This window comes from Seriola dumerili, unplaced genomic scaffold (genome assembly GCF_002260705.1).
Source record: "Seriola dumerili isolate Sdu_G_001 unplaced genomic scaffold, Sdu_1.0 BDQW01000200.1, whole genome shotgun sequence".
Taxonomy (NCBI): domain Eukaryota; kingdom Metazoa; phylum Chordata; class Actinopteri; order Carangiformes; family Carangidae; genus Seriola; species Seriola dumerili.
The window spans coordinates 708,186-729,296 of NW_019174455.1; the positions used below are offsets into that span (position 1 = coordinate 708,186).

The 21,111-nt window shown below is 41.5% G+C and overlaps 2 protein-coding genes across 5 annotated transcripts in view; one reads left to right on the forward strand and one right to left on the reverse strand.

Moving 5' to 3' along the window:
• tmprss3 (transmembrane protease, serine 3) lies at window positions 1-17,012 on the forward strand. Its single transcript, XM_022753917.1, has 15 exons — window positions 1-67; window positions 242-288; window positions 1,139-1,373; window positions 2,268-2,272; window positions 2,965-3,064; window positions 3,950-4,066; window positions 5,128-5,251; window positions 7,218-7,337; window positions 7,679-7,725; window positions 8,898-9,063; window positions 10,786-10,955; window positions 12,339-12,434; window positions 12,544-12,686; window positions 13,807-13,959; window positions 16,931-17,012. The coding sequence occupies exons 1-15, from the start codon at window positions 1-3 to the stop codon at window positions 17,003-17,005; spliced, it is 1,665 nt and encodes a 554-aa protein (XP_022609638.1). The 3' UTR covers window positions 17,006-17,012.
• pknox1 (PBX/knotted 1 homeobox 1) overlaps window positions 16,750-21,111 on the reverse strand; it is an 11,814-nt gene continuing 7,452 nt past the window's right edge. For all 4 annotated transcript variants that reach the window (XM_022753886.1, XM_022753885.1, XM_022753883.1 and 1 more), the window contains 4 exons: window positions 20,441-20,569; window positions 20,276-20,352; window positions 19,524-19,690; window positions 16,750-18,546 (listed from right to left, as the gene is read on the reverse strand). In XM_022753886.1, the coding sequence (XP_022609607.1) occupies window positions 18,365-18,546; window positions 19,524-19,690; window positions 20,276-20,352; window positions 20,441-20,569 (555 nt within the window). In that variant the 3' untranslated portion in view covers window positions 16,750-18,364. The remainder of the gene's footprint in view (window positions 18,547-19,523; window positions 19,691-20,275; window positions 20,353-20,440; window positions 20,570-21,111) is intronic.

Consider the following 21,111-nt stretch of genomic DNA (forward strand, 5'->3'; position numbering starts at 1 on the left):
ATGGTGCTGGATAAAGCTCGGCTGAGTGTGGACAATGGCACGATGACAAAGACCTTCATGAACATAAGTATGTTGGAGATAAATGATCAAACTCAGGAATACAGTCTGTTCTTTTTTCTTGAGGACTCGTTTTTTCTCTTTTCTTCATGATCATTTCTTCTTCCTCACTTCCATTTTCTCTCTCTCTGCTCTGTCAGTATTATTTTCACTCATCCCACTGCTTCTCATCTCTCTTTTACAGACCCTGCTGCCAACACTGCTGCTGCTGACACATCAACTCCCCTGCCAGTAAGTGGACACACTCAGTCAGTGAAGGTAGAGCTGACTGACACAAAAGTCTCTGTTTTATATCTCTGTGAGCTGGTTAAATATGTTTGGGCTCTGGACTGTTGGGCTGAGGAAATTTTCATTTGGTTTTTCCATTATTTTCTGACATGTTATAAACTGAGCTGTAAACTGATCAACCAGACAAAAATCAGAGGAAGGAATAAACAGGGGAAGAGGAAGACAAAATAGAAAAGCTATGGTAGGGTGGAGACTGGGGGTGAGAGAGAGTCACCACAGCCCAGTCTGTCTCCACAGCAACAGAGGGGAAAAGGGTGAGGGTTTACCTTCTGTAGGCTGCACTTAGGGGCTGACCTGTTGGGGGGACACCTTGTGTTGAATAGCCCCAGACACTCCAGGAGGGCGCCTGGTCGATGCAGATTTCAGTGCTAGTTTAGGTTTAGTGAAAATTGGGTATTTTTTTCTAATTTGTCTCAGTACAATTTAGCTTCATCTCTATCCCCTTGCACCCTGAACCTTGATGCTGCTTTTCAATGGGTAACGGTTAAATTTCAGCAGCAGAGTCGTGGTGTTCCTCTCAGACTGCCATGCTGTCAAATGAAGTTTTCATAGTGTCTTATTAAAGGGTCAACAAAGGTTCAGCATCGTACAACAGATTCTGTGAGTTCTCCTGGTTTACTGTCGGCAGTTTTCATCATCCCTCCTCATCTCTGCTGAACCCCTCAACATCATCATCCTCACTGGGTTAAACCCAGATTCTGGTCCTTCAGTCACAACATACCTCTCTGAGGTCTTCATAGCTGTTGTGTTTCTATCATCAGTTAATCATTTCCCTCCATGTTTTCTTGTTCAGGAACTAAAGACAGAGAAACCTGAGCAACCAGACCCCTCCAGGATCGAGGTGGTCTCTGTGACAGAGGAAGACCTCCCCACTGTCGAGACCCCCAACACAGTAAATGTCAGCCCCCTCGGCAGCTTTACTGCTGACCCCCAGTCAGAGAATACTTCTGCAAAACCTGAAGAGCCCCAGCCTCCAGCTGCGCCCAGTCCAACCATGCCAATCACTAAGGTGCAGCCATTTCTCCAAGGTGAGCCCTGTGGTGGTGCAGCAGATCACTGCTCTCAGGTAAAGTTACTGTGGGATCTGCTTGAAATATGAGAAGCTGTGAATGACGTGCTTTGTTATGGAGATAATGGTGCTACATCTGTCCCGGACTAAGTGATGAGTCACAGCATTGACCTCTTTGTTCTTTAGTCCTCCTCACTTTCCTTATCCAACCACACAGTCCTATTCAGCTGTACAGCTGCTCTCATCACAGGTGAAATATCAGTATAAAGTAAAGTTATAGTTGCATGTCAGTAGATAGAAAACAGAATGAAGTGTAATAACCAGAGACTACAGGTTGTTAGAGACTCACCTGAGGAATCAACATGGTTCTGTTGGTACCGCATAACTACATGAAAGGACCTGAATTTGGAATTGATCTTTTTTATTTTGGCAGAAGATAAGAGTTGTGTTACATGTTCTCGTGAAAAAAATGTCATGAAAAGACCCTAAGCAGTGAAGGATTGATTCTCTGTTGTGTGTATATGTGACTCCTCTGAGCCACAGAGCTCCACTGTTTCCACAAACTATTAAAACACACAGATGAGTCTCATTGTGTCACTGGGTGATATGGTCCTTCATTTCCATGAACACACACACTGCAGTTTATTTTGAGACAGTCACACACACACCATCAAGATTCATCCACTGCTGAAAATAGTCCTCAACAAATACACTATTTCCTACTGTTAGAGTAACTTTTGTAAAAGCTCCATATTTTCCTCTTCTTCTGTGTTTTATTTGAAGTGTTGATCGATAAGAAGATATATTTGTGGTTTTAAGAACCAGAGACCATCTCAGTGTAGTTTTACATCTCCTCTCTCAGGCTTTTCTCTGGAGCTCTAGTAACAACAAGTCAGTGAGCCAATCAGAAGAGAGGAAGTTCTGAGCCTCTCTTCTGATTGGCTGACTGTTTTCTGAGTGATCCAATAAAAATATAGCAGATTTCACATAAACACTCGGAGAAACCAAATCCTGCAAGGTTGGATGTTGGGTGCAGGTGGCCAGGGCTTGGGGTGCGACTGAGCGCGATGACTGCTTTGTTGTGACATCACAAAGTTCCAGAAGTCCTGATAGCTGGTTTGAAGGCTCAGTTTCTGAATACAGGCTGTGTGTACTTTGATACTTTCACAGTATCAATATACAACCTAGACCATCTTTATAATCAAACAATACATGGACATCTGCCTTTAGATTACATGGACCTTTAAAAACTACAGTGCCTGTTCATTTGTGAGACAGGTTATGTCTTCAGTAGGCATGGATGGACTGGCACAATGCCACAGACAGGATGGTAATTAAGACACAAGCTTACCCACTCTGGTTTTGACTAAAGAAAACAGATGACCTGTGGGATGAAGCTCACAGTTCATAGGTTTAAATTATTTTTCATAATCTTCTTAATCCTGAGGGAAACACGAGAGAAATGTCATAGATTTTATTTTATAGATAAAAGAAAACGTTTCTCTGCACCTGTCCTGTCTCCTGTTTAAGTTTGAACTGCTCATATTATATAATATCTAAACACTGTGATGTTCATGAACTACTTTGTGTTGACAGATGACGACGTGGAGAAAAGCTGGAAGAACAGACTGTTGGCTCATCGCTTCGAGCTGCTCATCGCTTCAGGCGTCATCATGGTGGTGACTCTCATTCTCGGCATCGGCCTCGGAGGTGAGGAGCTCAGTATTGTGTGGACTTTGTCTATTAAGCAATAATGGAGCCACTGTAGCATGGGCTACCTGTGCTCCATCAATATTTGATGCAGTCCTTACCTGATACAATTTAGGTCCCGCCCACACACACCAGCCATCTTTACTCTGTGCTTGGATTGTTTTTTTTTGGTCTGTGAAAAATACAATCAGCTGTGTTAAGATCAGGTGACAGTCTCACTGGTCTGATCTGCTGTGCTATTCCACAATGGTCAATTTTATTACTGTGTTTTCCAGCTGTGGACGTAACTCTAGTTCTATGAATACCTGCATGTGTGGTCTCTTTGATTGACAGGCAGGTGAGTGTATGCTTGCAACAAACCAGCATGCATCTGAAGAGGTTGACCTGAGGTGGTATTATTTTCATCTTTGATTATATGATGTGGGATGGAGTGTAACACTGTACTTCTGGATGGCATCACTGGCTGTTAGTAGGAATAGTAGGAATTTCAAATCCTTCACACTTTGGCATTAGTGTTATTGATATTTAGACTCATGAGCTGTTGACACTGTTCTGTGTCAACTGAAAACAGATTTTCATCACGTTTCTAAGCACTGTGGAGGGACTGCTGTTGTCTTGGTTACTGGGTGTTTATTGCACACCAAATATGGTTGACAGCACAGGAAGCTGTTTTCATCACAACTGAACACAATGCACCTTTCTGTTTCCACCTACAGTTTTGTTTGTCATTGAGTTACTGTACTACAGGGAAAAAACTCCATCAGTGAGTAATATGCTCTTTATTTGTGTGCGTCTGTGTGTACATGTGTGTGTGTGTGTGTGTGTGTGTGTGTGTGTGTGTGTGTGTGTGTGTGTGTGTGTGTGTGTGTGTGTGTGGGTCTACAGTGGGTCTGAGCTGTGTGGGGAAGTTCCGTTGTGGCTCATCATCTCAGTGCATCAGCTCCTTGGCTCAGTGTGATGGACAGGTGCACTGTGACAATGGAGAGGACGAGCTTGGCTGTGGTGAGACACACACACACACACATATAAATTTATAAACAAATAAAGACACGTACATCTGTATCTGTGTGATTTTGAAGGCAGTTTGTAAAGCATTTACTCAGTCATGGCAAACATGTATCAGAATACACCTGTATTTTCCTTAAACTGGCATTGTCAATGATAATAATGATAATAATAGCCTCGTAATATTTCTTTGTACAGCACCTTTCAAAGGCAATGTGCTTCATAAACAATTAAAGTAGAGATATGGGAAAATATTGAAAGGCTAAAATCAGCAAAAACAAATGTTACAGAACACATTTCAAAAGGTGCAGCATATCAAACATGAAACAATGTCATAATAAAACATGACAGTTATTCAAAGGCTAACTAAGGAGACATTTAAAAGAAGCTCCTTGATCATTCAGAGCTCATATGTAATAACAGCAAAGACATGTCGTCCTCTGACATCAAATCCAGACACAGGGATAGTCAGCAGGTTCTGGTCTGAGGACATCAGGTTGGTGGGGATTTCTTTGCCAGAGGAACCAATTAGTATATAACCTGACCCAGGTTTACTGTCTGAGCTGATAAACCCAAATGTATTTAATGCACCATGTGAGCACAATATCAACTGAGATATTAAAGGTATTAAGACCCTGACACATAATGTCCTAAACACTGGAAATCAGGCTTTTTACATCTAAGTTTATTTTGTGTTGAAATGGTTCATTGTCACAAACAAATTACCATCAAGTAAAAAAGGCGTATGTTCATGAACAAACCTGGACCGTACAAAAATGTCACATAATAACAACTTCAATCCATCTCCGTCCCTCTCTCTCTCCCTCTCTCTCTCTCTCTCTCTCTGCCTTTCTCTCTTTCTCTATCCTTCTTTCTCTCTCTATATCTCTGTCTCTCTCTGTTTCCCTGTCTCTGTGTCTCTCTCTCACTGTCTCTCTCTCTCTCTCTCTCGCTGTCTCTCTCTCTGTCTCTCTCTGTTTCCCTGTCTCTGTGTCTCTCTCTGTCTCTCTGCCCCCCACCCACCACCCCACCCCAACACCCCTCTCTTTCTGTGTCAGTGCGTCTAAGTGGGAGGAGCTCAGTGCTTCAGGTCCAGAAAGGGGGGTTATGGAGGACTGTCTGTTCAGAGGACTGGAACAACTGGCTGGGGGTCTCTGCCTGCAAGCAGCTGGGTTATTCAAGGTCTTGGCTTTGACTAGGATTTCTTTCCCTTGTTTATTTTTTTTTAGCAATATCTGTATGTAATGATGTCATGATGTCATGATGTCTCAATGTCATGTTGCAATGATGTTATGATGTTATGATATCATAATGTCATGATGTCATAATCTCATGATGTCATGATGCAATGAAGTTATGATGTTAAGATGGCATGATGTCATGATGCAATGATGTTATGATGTCATGATGTCATGATGTCATGATGTCATGATGCAAGGATGTTATGATATCATGATGTAATGGTAGATTTGCCCCCCTCTCATTCAGCCTGTTGTCTTGATCTGGATTCTCATTGTGCAGAAGTTTATGACAGAACAACCTCAGCTACACTTTGAGTGTAATATGAATTTACCTGGCAATGAAAAGTAACATGTTACTACACTACTGCAACAACATTATATTTTCTCTGCTGCCATGTTCAGGTCAAACTTCAGATCTCTGGCTCATTACAGGTATTGATCTAAGAATAGAAACATTTTCTATCCATTTTATTAATTCCATGCAGGTATTTGTTTTCTGGTGTGTACATCCAGAAGACGTGTTAGTCCATCAGTCAGAGACCTACTAAGATAACATGTCAGTGGCTGTTCTTTGATTGAAGTTTGACTCTTTTGAGGTGGCGCTCAGTGCCAGGAGCTTATTTTACTTCAGTATTCACAAGGTGTGACTACATGTTTCAGGTATTCTGAATATTGGGTGTTGCAGTTCTTTAAGGCCACAGGAGTGCAGTTCACTAACATGAAATGGTGGTATCCAGTGTAAATAAAACAGTATGTTTCATTATCCTCCCAAACAGCTGATTAATGATCAAATCAAGATCTGTTTTTATCTAATGTACTGTGATGATTTTGTTAATGCTACAAAACTCTACCAACTCAAATGAATGTTGTGTAATGACAGTAGAAGAATAGCCGAGGGACAGAAAGTCTTTAGAGAGCTGTTTCCTGCAGCAGTACAGGGGTTTGTAGTACTGAACTGTCTCAGCAGCTACGGTATGCTTCAAGGACAAAACATGATTCAGTCAAGGTAAACTGGGGGGGCTGTGGTGGAAGCAATGACACATGAGACCCCAAACAGGAAGTCTAGTTTTAGTAACATATCTATCATCACACACACACACACACTACGCAGTGGTTTATCAGACTATAGACAGAATGTTACAACAGTGTCAGACATTTTATCTTCTCTCTTTATCTGTCTCAACCATCATGAGGTTAACAGTGGAAATCTGTGATGCATATATGTGAGTTGCCAGTGCAGCACCATGCTGGATGATGTCGCTTTGCATTATGTCTTTATGAGCCTATATTTTGCAAACCTGAACCTGAGTGTTTTTATTCCTCCACACCGGAGACAGTCAGAGCCAGAGTGATATCGTTTTCAGGTTGTCCGTCCATCCCATTCTTATGGACATGATATCTCAGTAACACCTTGATGGAACTTCTTCACATTTGGAACAAACTTGGACTCAAGGACGAACTAATTAGATTTTGGTGATCAAAGGTCAAAGGTCAAGGTCAGTGTGACCTCATTAAACACTTTTTAGCCATTACTCAAGACTTCAGCAATTATGACAAAATCTCACACAAATGGAAAGAGGAGGAAGACAACCACAAGGAGGTGATTCTAGTTTTTTTCAGAAGCCTTTTGCACTGGCACCCTTACTGAGCTGATGGAGAGGTCTCATTTAAATAAATGAGAGAGTTGTCCCTTGTCTGAACATTATTAGACAACACTGAAGAGGACTGTGATTTAAATGTTGTGTTACATGAGATGCTAAGTGGATGGTTTGCTCCTTGTTTTATGTTTGAAGTTTAAAAGAAGTGAAACATTTTTTTGTATATGAACAAGTGAAATGGTTATCAACAGGATTTTAAGAACATTGTCATTGACTTAAAGTTTGAGCTGTATGTTCTGTGTCTGTCAGGTATGTGGAGTCATTCTTCATCTCTCTGACCTCCATTGAACAGGACCTTCAACACAATCTAATGTCCATTGCCCTGAACCAGCCCCACATCATAAAGCTGCAGAACACCACCACTTTCAGGTACATGAGCACAACCTCATTTCAATCAGTGAAAAAGGATCAACACTTACTGTGCTGATGGTCAGTGACAAACTTTTGTATGTGTTTAAAAAATCTAGTGGGTCAGCTGATCAACTGAGGAATCCTGTGCAAAAGCCAGACAAAGCCAGATCCATTTTTCTGATATCTCATAAGTCTTTATTCATGTATTGTGATTGTGGAAGGTAGATATACTGTATATCTCTGTGTACATGATTACAATTGCCATTTTCTTAGTTGGCATGAAGCTAATGAAGTTAATTCCATCTTTGTTCATTTATTTACCCTGAGTCTGTCTGTGATTTGTTGATGTGTCATCACAGTAAGACTGAGTGCAGCTCAGGGAAGGTGACCACTTTGAAATGTCTGGGTGAGGAGACCTACAGACTGACTGATGTTTGCTCTGGTCATGACTGTTTTCTGTGAGGATTTAACATGGAGTCAGGAGGAGTTTAGTGCACACAGTGTTGCATGGCATGCACATGTGTGTATTTCTTCTGTGTGTGTCTTAATCACAATATCTTACAGCTCTCATTCATGGTGTTCATGTGAAAACCTGTTGTAAGTCAAAAGCCAGAGTTTCATGTAATTAAATAATGAAAACCTACAGAAGCCCTGAAAGGCAAGTGAAATTTTTAGAAAATTTGAAAAACATTTTCACTTGCCTCGCATTTCCACAAAACATTTCTAGCCAAAAGAAGGAACAGTAATGTTACATAATTTGATAACAGTGATTGTATGTGCCTTGTTTTCAGATTGCATGGAGAAATTAAAAATCACCTGGAGGGAAACATGAATGCTTTTAGTCTGATTGAGATTGGGGTATTGGTGCCCTTCAGCCTCTTGTGGCCGAAATGAGTATTAGAAAATCCTGACAGAATTTTTTTTTTTTTTTCACCTGTGAAAGGCAAGGGAAAAAAATACTTATGTCGGGTGGGGATCATTTTTCTATTTCTTTTGTTCTTTTTTCACAAAAAAAATATCACTAGCCTCTCAGGGCTTCCATAGTGTGTGTGCATGAATGTGTGTGTGTGTGTGTGTGTTTGCATGCACTCAGGTTGAACTGGGCCAGATTTTAAGATTGATACTGATACTTTTGGTCTAAACTGCTCATAGATGATCATTTGGATCAGAATTTACAAGACTGAAAGGGGCATTCCACCAATGTTAACAATAAAGACCAGATGACTTGTCATTATAGTTCTCTGTGGCTGTGAAGGTATTCATCACCTTCATGAGCTCTGGGCTCAGACACTGATGTATCACAATAGATAAATTATTTAGGAACAGCTTTAAGTTTCGAGTGTTTCCTCCAGACCTCACCTCTGGTCGAGCTTATAACAGCCTCTGAACACATCATGAGACAGTAACTGAAAGCTGACATGAGGACAGTATTTTTTTGATAGCAGCTCTCTAACTCACCTGGTCAGAGGTAGGAGAGGCTCAAAGAATCTGCAGATTTAACTTATTCAATCAATGTTTATGTTATAACTCACTTGACATTGCCATGACCTTTGACCCTGGTCACATGTCTGTCTTCAGAATGTGGCTCCAGGCCTCAGTACAGCACTCGTATTGTTGGAGGTAACATCTCCAGACCAGGTCAGTTCCCATGGCAGGTCAGTCTCCACTACAACGGTGAGCACCTGTGTGGAGGCTCCATCATAACATCACGCTGGATCCTCACGGCAGCACACTGTGTGTACGGGTGAGTCACACAATCAAACATATATTATCTATATATCAGACGTTACACTGTGTAGGTCTCAGACAAGATACTGTATGTAGTAAGGCAGGTTAATTATTGTAATATTTTTTGCTGATAAAGCTTCTCTGTCCAATTCATCATGGTTAAAAAGAGGACAGGGATTCATCATCACTGGAGGACAACATGTTCCACAGGTGTCATCTGTCATTTTTCAAAATCCAACTTTTCCCAGATTCACGGTCTCAGTTGTTTTTCTCACTAAAATCTCTATAAATCTCCAGTCTTTGGACTGATAAAAGTGTCTGAAGACACTGATCCGAGTTTTACCAGGAGCATTGGTGGAGGAGGTGGGCTGCAGACACCACTCAGGGCTGAATAGACTAATATCTCCTATGTCCAGAGTCATTTTGTACAGTTCATTCAGAAAGTCTGCAGACCCCTGCACTATTTTCACATGTTGTTATGTTGCAGTCTGATGATAAAATCTTTAAAGCTCCATATTTTCTTCTTCTCCTGTGTTTTATTTGAAGTGTTGATCCATGAGAAGATATATTTGTGGTTTTAAGAACCAAAAACCATCTTAATGTAGTTTTACATCTCCTCTCTCAGGCTTCTCTCTGGAGCTCTAGTAACAACAGGTCATTGAGCCAATCAGAAGAGAGGAGGCTCTGAGCCTCTCTTCTGACTGGCTGACTGTTTTCTGAGTGATCCAATAAAAATATAGCAGATTTCAGGTAAACACTCAGAGAAACCAAATCCTGCAATAATGGATGTTGGGTGCAGGTGGGCGGGGCTTGGGGCATGGCCGAGATCAGTGACTGCTTTGTTGTGACATCACAAAGTTCCAGAAGTCCTGATGGCTGGTTTTAAGGCTCAGTTTCTGAATACAGGCTGTGTGCATTTCTCTGTGGACTGAGCGCTTTGATACTTTCACAGAACCTAGACCTGCTTTATAATCAAACAACACATGGACATATGCCTTTATACAATATGGACCTTTTAGGTACTTGTTCTTGAGTATATCCATTTTATGTTCATAACTATAGTTACTTTGATTGATATTTTATGTTAAGAAACAGGTGATCAGCTCATAAGATACAACACAGTCCAAGAAAAACTTTTGTGACTTGTAACCTCTGACGAACAAAACGATGTGTTGTTGTGGCACCTTGTCTCAAGTAAGATGTATGTGTGTTCTTAACAGCTCCACCTTTTTTTACAAACTATATAAATCTTCTTATGGATCAATATTTCAAATAAAACACAGGAGAAGTGTGAAATATAGACCTTTAAAGTTGAACTGAAGTACACTACTGAGTAAATGTAGTTACTCTCCCTCATTGCTGCTCTGCTGGATCAGCTCACATCAGCTCTGCTCCTCTCTCACGCCTTGTGTATGAATCATTACAGACTGTTGAAAGGACACATTAGGACACTGACATAAAACGACCTCTTCCTGTCACCGTGTTTTTAAGGATATGTTAAGGATATGTTATTGAAGGAGTCAGATGCTCTGCTGCATACAGCTGCTATGTGGACATGACACAGCAGAGAGCACAAATTCTCTGTCATACAGTTAAACTAATACCTTTAACCTGGTGACAGGCCTGTGAACTCTGTTCAGTGAAATAATAAAGGAACAGGAACGTAAACTGTGGGTTGCAGGATGACATCTTCCCCTCACACCTCCTGTCTCACTTTCTCTGTCCGGTCTGTCCTCAGGTTTGCAGACCCCTCCATGTGGACAGTCCATGTGGGGCTGACACAGCAGCTCGTCCACGGGGCCCAGTCTCTGGCTGTGGAGCAGATCATATACCACGCTCGCTATCGGCCAAAAGGACTAGACTACGACGTGGCTCTAATGAAACTGGCCGTGTCTCTGGTTTTCAATGGTACTGGTGTTTTCATGTTCATACATACACAGTACAACCTGTCTGTCTCAGACCAGCAGCAAAGAACAGAGCCTGTCCTCTTCCTCATTACCCTCTTTCTGCCCTTAGACAAGGCACATATTCTCACTCTGTTCCAGAGCTGCTCAGTACAGGTGTAAAGTACAAATCACTCACTGCAGTTTGTTCACAGTTTTACAAGCTGAGTGATCCATCACTATTCAGATACTCTCCAGTATCTACAGAAGTAAGTGAACGCGTCACTATTCAGATACTCCTCAGTATGTACAGATATAAGTGAACACATCACAATGTTGTTCACAGCCACAGATTAATCCGTTGTGATTCAGTTGTAGCTACAGGTTCCTCCTGCAGGCAATTCTTCTGCTATACATTTATATTATATACATTTATATACAATAATTTAATATCATACAGGTGTGTTTTTATGGCGATGTTATTGTGAGTCCCTCAGGCTGTGGCAGACAGAGACATTTAGCCGCCAGAGGAGCTGCTGCTGTTTCACCCAGGAGAACTGACACTTTCTCCTCTGGGGTTAATATTTGGAAGTTTGGATTTTTTTGGCTGTTCTCTGTCTCTCGATGCAGAGAACTTGTCACAGTGGAGGAGGAAGTGCATATCTGTCTCTACTCTTTTGTCGAGCAGTGACCACACACGCTCCTCTCTGGGCAGTCATGTCTGTTTGTATCGTCCTGTTTCTATTGGTAGGTGGTGGTCACTGAGCTTGTATTTGGTCAGGATCCATCTCTGTTTCGTATCTGACAGAGAGGAAATACTCGGCTAATTTGTATTCTCTGTTTAGGGTAAGATAACAATTTAGTCTATTTTGGGTTTTAATTTCATTTTTCCAATGTTGTACGTAAAGATTTTTTGACTGATTCATAATTAGTTTTATTCTGTTGTGTTGTTTTGATGCCGTGCTGATGGGAGCTTGGCTGGTTAACTTCACAGTCAGCTGACTGAGGGGACTATTTTCAGGGTTCAGCTCTTGGGTCTTCAGTGCTTTGAATGCCAGTGTGTCTTTTGGATTTAAATTAAGATGTGTCCAAAATGTTGTTGACATTTCTGAATGTATTATATTTACTCTCTGTCTGTCTGCCTGTCTGCCTCTCTCTCTGGTCTGTCTGTCTCTCTGTCTGTCTGCCTGTCTGCCTCTCTCTCTGGTCTGTCTGTCTCTCTGTCTGTCTGTCTGCCCCCCCCCCCCCTCCCCCCCCCAGGTTGACGATGATGATGATGATGATGATGATGATGATGATGATGATGATGATGATGATGATGATGATGATGATGATGATGATGGGAACCACACATACACTTGTTGTTGTTGTTGTGTCCAGTGTGAAACTCATGGTCTCTCCTCTTCAGGCCTGGTGGAGCCCATCTGTCTGCCCAACCATGGGGAGGACTTTGTGGAGGGCACCATGTGCTGGATCTCTGGATGGGGAGCAACTGAGGCCGATGGTGAGTCCCCACACCCCACCCCACCCCCCACCCCCACATCTGGGCTCCAATATAAAACCTTGATCACTTCATGTGTGTACTCCCCTCCTCTCTGATGTGGTTTCTCCAGGAGAGACCAGCTTGGTTCTGCACTCGGCCACAGTCCCCCTCCTCTCTACTAAGACCTGCAACCAGCCAGAGGTCTACCGCGGCCTCATCTCCTCCTGGATGATCTGTGCCGGGTACCTGGAGGGAGGAGTGGACTCCTGTCAGGTACATCAACACTCACTGACCTCAGAGCAGCGGAGGAGCAGGAGCCAGTTTAATCTGTACTGTAGATTACTTTTTTAGAAATAAAAACTGTAGCACATCATATAACACATTATATACAGGTACATTTAAAGTTACTGATCACATTAATAATAATCTGACAAGAAAACAGCTTCTGGATCAAGGTCAAGTGGCCACAACATCAGTTCTCGAACATTTAATGTTTTTTTTCTGAAGGATTCATGTTTTGTTCTGGGCTTTGTTCTGCAGACAAACTGCCTTTTGTGATTTCCATTAAGATTTCCCACTTGTTTCTATTGTCACAGCTCTGCTACAGTATGGACTGTAGGTGTAAACACACACAGTGACTGACAGGTCTTTACAACAATTAAACAACTAAATGTTATTATTGATATTTTGATGCCCATAAAGGTTCGTTTGTATAAATAACCTTAAAAGCTGTAACTTCCACTGATATTGCACTACACTGAATGAGAACTTTGGTTATGGTGTTGTATGTTGTAACCTGAGTTCTCTGAGAGGAGAGACTATGTTCCTGGAAACCTGCTCCACTCAAGCTTAACAAGACATGCACACTGGTTCATATAGCCAACTGTTGTCTACTGATGTGGCTGCTACAGCTGATGCGTCCACGTCAGCTGCTCCTGTGGAGTCAATCCCCATGTGGACTACACTGGGTGAAGAGATGAAAGATCAAAATGTTTTGTCAAACACTGGTGGTAGTCACATTTGTTCTTGAAAGATCATTTGTTCAAGTCCAATGCTCTTAACGTTGAACATAATCTGTTCAGACCCACACTATAGGTTGACCTTCTTAAGCAGTGAAAGTTGTGAGATACCAAGACAACACCTTTTACAATACATATAGTCCAGCTGGTAACTTTATTTTACAGGCCCTCATATGTCCCAGTAAGTTCCTATAAAAGTCCTGTTACTTGGTTCACACATTAAATAGACACAGTGATCTGAGACTGCAGCAAGAAGCCTCTGATCAGTGTGAACAAAACGTCTCAATGGTAAGAACTGAACTGATGTTCTCATTAGTGAAGGTCTGGTGGTCTGGTGTGTAAGACGTGGACTCCTTCTGCATGTGTCTCCTCAGGGGGACAGTGGCGGTCCTCTGGCCTGTGAAGACTCATCTGTGTGGAAGCTGGTCGGGGCGACCAGCTGGGGGATCGGCTGTGCCATGAGGAACAAGCCAGGCGTCTACACTCGCATCACACAGTCCCTCAGCTGGATCCGCCAACAGATGGAGGTCAGTGCAGGACAAGCTGTGTCCTGATTCAGGACCTGGGTCTTCAGAAGAACCCGAGGCCGTATTCATATAACATCCTAAAGCTAAAAGTAAGGGACATGTCCTAACTGTGAGAGTAAATGTAGACCCTGTAGAGTCTGTGAGACATGAGACAGTCCAGAGGACTCTAAGTCACAAAGACCAGACAGGCTCACAGGGAGTGATGTGCTGCAGGTAATGGGCCTCATCGTCAGTGTTTTGTAAGATTAGAAAGACAATGAACTTTTAAAACCATAACCATGAAGCTAAGATTAATGATGATTCAAGTATCTATTCCAATAACAATGGTGATAATGGTCTGCAGGACTCTCTGTTACTGGGACCAGTAAAGTCCAGTTTACAGAGCTGATGGTCTGAGCCTCAGTTATTCATTAAAGACCAGTTTGTTCATTAAGATAAAGACCAACTAGAATAAATTAAACCACCCGAGTAAATTCTAAAACCAGTTATGAAGCTGAGCTCCATCTGCCTGCTGTGATTTCAGGGTCCTGGGACCAGTTCAAGATACTTCAGACTGGTCTGTGGTCTAAGACCAGTCTTCATTTTAGATTAGTTAGACAGTTTCACAAAAATAAAAACTTATTTTAAGAGTGAGAGGACAACACTGTCAACAACACATTTGTATTGTTACACAGAGAAACGTCCTTGTCATTGTTGGACTCTTCCAGAGTGAAGGAGCACTGACCTCATCAGTCTGCCTTGTTTTTTTAGTTTGAAAAAGATGTAATTTACCCACAATTAATAGCAAATTACTTCCTACCTCAGACAAGACAGGACAGGACAGGACAGGACCAGGATAACTTTTTCACCTGGGTAAACTGAACCTAACATTGTCCTGATCACCTGTCCTATGAAGCTGGTTATCTACTGGGTCAGTTAACTCTGGGTTTACCTGTCCAGGTACGAGCACATCATGAGAACGAGGCAGAGTCGTTAATTATAAGCAACATCGACAGAACCATGAATAAAGTAGTAATATGATATGAGCAGAGACACTGATACCTGCAGGTAAGTTCAGTTATAGTGACGTCTTAAAGTGAAATTCAACAAGGTGAAATGTAAACAATGTGATCACAATACTGGAATAAAAAAGAAACACTAGAAATAATTGTAATTATTAAAGTCAGACTAAGGATATATTGAAAATAACATGAATTATCATTAAGTTTCTCACTGAATATTTTGCTCTTCAGTCTGATGATGAACAAACTGTCATGAACATGTGAAGTAGATAAAAGTTAAAGTCAGACTTTCTGCTGCAGAGAGAAAGAAAAGAGAGAAAGAAGAGGAGAGAAGTAGCTGATGTCAGTCTGACTGAAATGTTCATTTATAATGGTGGAAATATTGATCAGTGTGTGGATCATTGTTGGTTTAGTTTTTATTTCTCCTCATTGTTCTGAGCTGCAGTGATGAAGAAGAGAGTAAAAGCTTCATCACTGTCAGGAATCCTGTCGGATTAAACAATCTGTGTTCTGTTCAAATGAAGTTCCAATAGTTATTTTGTAGTTATTTAATGTGATAAACCCTCCTCTGTTTGTTAGAGGCTCTGTTTTAAAACCAGAGTAGCGCATGAAACGACTCAAACAGCAAAACATCCACTGATCTATACAAATATCTACTGATCTTTATTATTGATCACTTTATTGTAAACTCTTTTGTCCCTGTCAGGATCCTGTAGGAATCATGACTCAGTTTTTCCAGTGATCCGATTGGTCAGTAGTTTGGCTGTTGACAGGTTTTGATCTAATCCTCTGAAGTAAACCTGCTCAGGAGCAGGTGAGGAGTTCAGCAACAGTTACCATGGTGATTTACCCCGGTAAGGACTGAAAACCAAGAGTTAAACTGGAAGTTACCTCGATGACCTCAGATCCTGCTTTGTAGTACAGACCTCAGCTTGTGGTTTTGTTCATGCAGGTTTATGTCAAATCTTATTGAATACAACAACCCTGCAGGAAAAATGAAGCTGGAACAGTAGTAACGATTATATTCTATAATTAATGGCACTTTTTAATATGGTCATGATGTCTGAGTGAGTGAAACAAACACTGCAGTTACCAGTCCACTGTCTCCTCTTCAGACCTGAACCCAGTGTAGTTCCAGGTGTTGTAACCTCACTGTGTGATGACGGACCAACAGCTGGTTCTCCTGAACAGACTGTGCATAGCTCCTGACAGGACGTCAGGTGTTTTATATGCTAACAGCTTTGAGATGCTTAGAGATCTAACCATTCAGACTGTGAAGAGTGCAGAATCTGGTACTGGTTTCTATGTGGGTACTCAGAAAACTAAACCTGTCACAGACCTGAATCAAAGCAAACCAAGAGTAGAAAACATGGGACATTATTCCCTCATTATAATTTCACCTGATTCTCCAGACAGAAATCTAACTCTCCACCGTTAGTGTTTTTCTCTGTATCCAAACTCAAGCTGCACTAGTTTTACCTTTATGAATCATATTTCATGCATCATTTTACTGATAATTACACTAAACTCTTCATATTTGGTGTTTTTGGAGTTTCTGATCTGGTTGTGACTGTAACCAGACACGTTTCCATGTCTGTGTTAAATTGTCCATTTTGTGTGTGGTCTTTCAGAGAGAAGAGGTTCGTGTTTCTCCAAACCTGAGCACAGACAACTGACCCCCCCGTTACTTCTCTGGACTCTGTTTGGATGTTATCACATTTGAACTGTACCACATTAGGACGACGGAGCCTCGGAGCAGAGAGAAGAGGCGGAGCAGAGAGTTAGGCATCATTTATTCCAAAATAGAAAGCTCTAAGGCAAAACAGACAAGAGAAAAGTGAACAGCGCATCATAAAAAGCAAAACAGCCGCAAGTGAGGAACGAGAGCTCAGTGAGGGCCCACCCAGTCTCACCCTCCTCAGATCCTCAGGCCGCGGGAAATTAACCATTTCAAGTCTCAACTTTACAAGAGGGATAAAAACCAGATTACTGCAACTATTGACAGACAACTGTTGTACAGTACAATATTACAGATATTCAAATAAGAGGCACCCCAATTTGTGCAGTAATATCAACAAATTGATAAAGAGATGTAAAATCATTCACTACGTGTGTGTAGTGGAAGGGGGACCGATGGAGGCTGCAGGGAGCAGGGGGTCCACCCATCCCTCCGCTCTGGTCTAGATGCAGTAGCATGTTTGTTGACATAAATAAAAGTTTAGTGCGTGCAGAAGTCCACTGCTTCCTGTTGGTGACGGAGCTCGTCTCGGTGTGGATACTGCCCTCCCAGGGGGCTCCATCTCAGACCCTTGTGATTGTGTGATTAGCATAGTGTTCTGGATTGTGCATTTGAGAAAGTGATGCCTACACTATCACTGTAGAACAATTAAAAGACGTATGGTATACACAATGTGGCTAAAACTGGAGCTGAATTTAAAACTGACACTGCAGTTGAGTCTTTGTGTCAGACATGATGCTTCACAGAACCACCAGGTTCTGCAGTTTAGTGTCTATTTGACCAATTTCTACAAGGGTCACACTCTTTTGTGCTTCTTGGCAAGAATTCTTTAGAAAAGAACACAGTAAGGCCTTGTTAGTATTGTAAGTTTAAAACCAATTTAAATAGCAATTTTCATCAGCATTCAATTCCTTTTTCTATTTTTTAGAAAACTTCAAAGAACCCTGGAAAACAGGGTTGCTAGCTTTAATTATCAATCTGTACATAAATATTCCTTACAAAACAGGAGAACACAAACAAAACAAAAAAACACTCATTTCATATTTTGTATATAAAAATAAGCATCTCTCCTTTTTTTCCTCTCATCTCTTCACCAGGGCCCTGCTCGGCCCTCAAGGGCCCGGGTGAGAGCCATGGAGTCAGTCATAAGAGTGCGCACATCTACTCAAAACACAAGCATGCAAAAAGTGAAGACAAACCCTTACACATACAACTTTAAAGTGTTGGCATCCAAAATGAGAATTGACGGGGACGGGGAGCAGGGGCCCAGGGGCCGAGAAAGAAAATGGGAAATCAGTCAACATTTATTAACGGAGCATACAAACTTGCTTTGGGTGTTTTTAACACTTCTATTTTTCTTCTGTTTGTTTGATTTAATCTTTTTGAGCTTAAATATACAAAAAGTGCACTCGCCTACATCAACTAAATAATTAAAAAACGGTTTCGTAAATGAAACTCCTGATGTACACACTCGCAGTACAAACTGCCGTTCAGCAGGTGGAGGGTTGGAAGAGTGCAGGACATGTCCTGTTGCTTTGTGCTCTATGTAAACCTAATGCGTGTCTGTACTATGACTCATTGTGTTTGAAATGCAAACGTGTTGTGTAGACCTATTTATGCATGTCCTGTGTGTACGTGGAGATCAGTGTGTGAGGGAGTGTGTCCTCTACTGCAGTGAGTCGCTGTTGTCCAGGCCCAGCCCGGCCATGTCTGTGTCGTCATCCTCATCCCCGCTGTCCCCCGACTCATCTTCGCTGTGGCCTCCCAGCATCACCTGCTGCACCGCCAGTGTGGCACCGTCTGAGGTCAGGCTCTGCAGACCCTCCACATTCATTGTCACCATAGTACCTGAGAATCAGGAGACGACACTGTTTACAGGCCTCTTCACAAGATGAAGGAAAAGAACAAAACAACCCAGGTTTACACCACAGCAAAAACAGGGTTCAATCCTCCAGCTGTGCTGCCATCATGTCCATTAGGAGCTGATTGTGTTAGTGTTTTGTGACACTGTTGCTTTCATTCTATCTTTTTATTTCCTGCTTTAACAGCTGAGATGCTTCATGCTGCTTCTCCTGAGAGTTGCCGTTGATGTTTGACTGTCAGATTCAATCATTAGATCAATTGAGTCTTAATCAATGACACAAAACACACATTTAACTAGGTCTCAATACTTTATAGTTACTATAGTTTTTGCAGTGCAGCCTGGTCAGCTCAGATCATTAACTCAGACTTTCAAATAGTCAAATACTGCACACACACTCATCACTTCTACTCACTTTATCTACAGGGCACAAGAAAATGTCTTACAGTGATCTTACCAGGGTCAAATTCATCACTATTAGCAGGTGATCTTTTTCTTGCTCTGTGCTCTGGCCCTAATAATACGTTCTACATTAAAGTTGCAGCTCCCATTAGAGTAGGTTTACATCAGTATAGAAAGAACTGCTTTGGAGAGACAGCCATATGTATATATATATATTGATATATATATAATAATATATATATATATATATATATGTGTGTATATATATATGTATATATATGTATGTATGTGTATATATATATATATATATATATATATACACATACATACATATATATACATATATATATACACACATATATATATATATATATATAAGCTCAGACTTGACACTTTAATGTAGTATCAGGGATTTTATTTCAAAACTGTATGTCGAGGCTCAGAGCCTGAAGAACTAAGAGTTCTGACTGTGAAGTTCATTTTTCCTCTTCTTTCATTACATGACCAAACCATGTCTTTATAACATTAAACACAAACTGTACATAGAGAACATGCTGCGCACCATCTGGCATGGTAACATGCTGCTGGGTTCCTCCTCCAGCGGCGATGGAGTCGGGCCAGAAGCGCTGCAGTGGCCGGTTTTGAGGCGTCTTCTTCTTGGCTTTGGGTGTCTCAGAGGAGCTGGCATCCAACATGGGCTGCAGGATCCGCCTCCTTGCATTAATAAACCTGAAGAGACAAAACAACCACAGTTGGTTCTTCTGTCTGTGACTGTACCAGATTAAATATGTAGTATAATTTCAACAGGTTTTTACTCCTTTCCTCTTAATCAAGATGCGGGTGCGTTAGAAAGTGTTACTTCACACTTGAAAAGAAGAATATCTCACACACTGCTCTTGCTCAGCATCACGATTTATTGATCATCCTAACATCCCAATCTCTTTAGACCTTCATCAGAAATATTAAATAATGCTGACAAAGACTCAGGTCTGATAACTCCTGACTCCAGTTAGCTTCTGGTCATGTCATTGAATGATGTTTAAAATTACAACACAATGATTTGTGTGCAATTAATTAAAGTAGATTGTGTTTGTTTATTATTATAACTTAGATGAAGATCTGATCAGATTCAAGACAAATTTATACAGAAGGGAAGGTAATTCAAAAAGTTCACTCCAGTTTTCCACAGCAGGTAGAAAACAGAACAACATCACAATCGCCCCTGGCTGGACATGACGCTGGGATGGTGCGGTTTCATGGTATTATGTTTTCATGTACTGTGTCTGTGTGACCCACGGCGACACACAAACTCACCAGTTGTTGACCTGCAGAAGTGTCAGGTTTGTCTGAGTAGCTATCTGTTTCTTCTCATCCTCTGTTGGATACGGGTGCTGCAGAGGAGAGCAGGGAGGAAAGGATTCAGTATTTTTTGTGTTTTTAAGCGTCACACAGACAAAGATCTGACGCACACAGACTCACCCCAATGTGCTGGAAGAGCCATGAGCGCATGACGTTGGTGGCGTGTTTGGGTAGAACACCGCGCTTGTTCTTGGTTGAGTTGTCGTCATGATTGAAGAGATTCAAGTCCTGGTGAAACTGCAGCTGGAGCTGAGCAGAGGGACATTCATTTAGACATATTGTTCTGTTCATACTCCAGTCCTGTTCCACACTTTCTAAATATGGATTTCAATTTTACACCCTGAATTATTTATTATTTTAACTCACCTAACAAGCTACATCGCTGCACAGCTTATTCTCAATTTGGTTTCAACACATGCCTGCATGTGCAGTAATGCTGCAATATCATAATTGATCTCTGATCAGTGGAGTCAAGGATGGCTTGACAAGCACACTTTGGCTGTAGCTAGTCACCATCAAAGATCCAGGATTATCCTTGCGCAAACCTCCAAAAAAAAAAAAAAAAACCTGCTGTCCTCTCTGCTTGACAAGCTCCAGTGTTTGTCAATGGGACACAGTGTCACCCATAAAAATGACAGAAACTATAGATACAATGGCTGGAAGTCAAGCTAGCTTCAGAGACAATACCCTGCTGCCACCACAAGAAGGCAGTAAATTAAATGATCAATGCAAACAGGCATGAGATCCTTTATGGGACAGAACGCTGCTCTGAGATCAGATGTGAGGAGAGA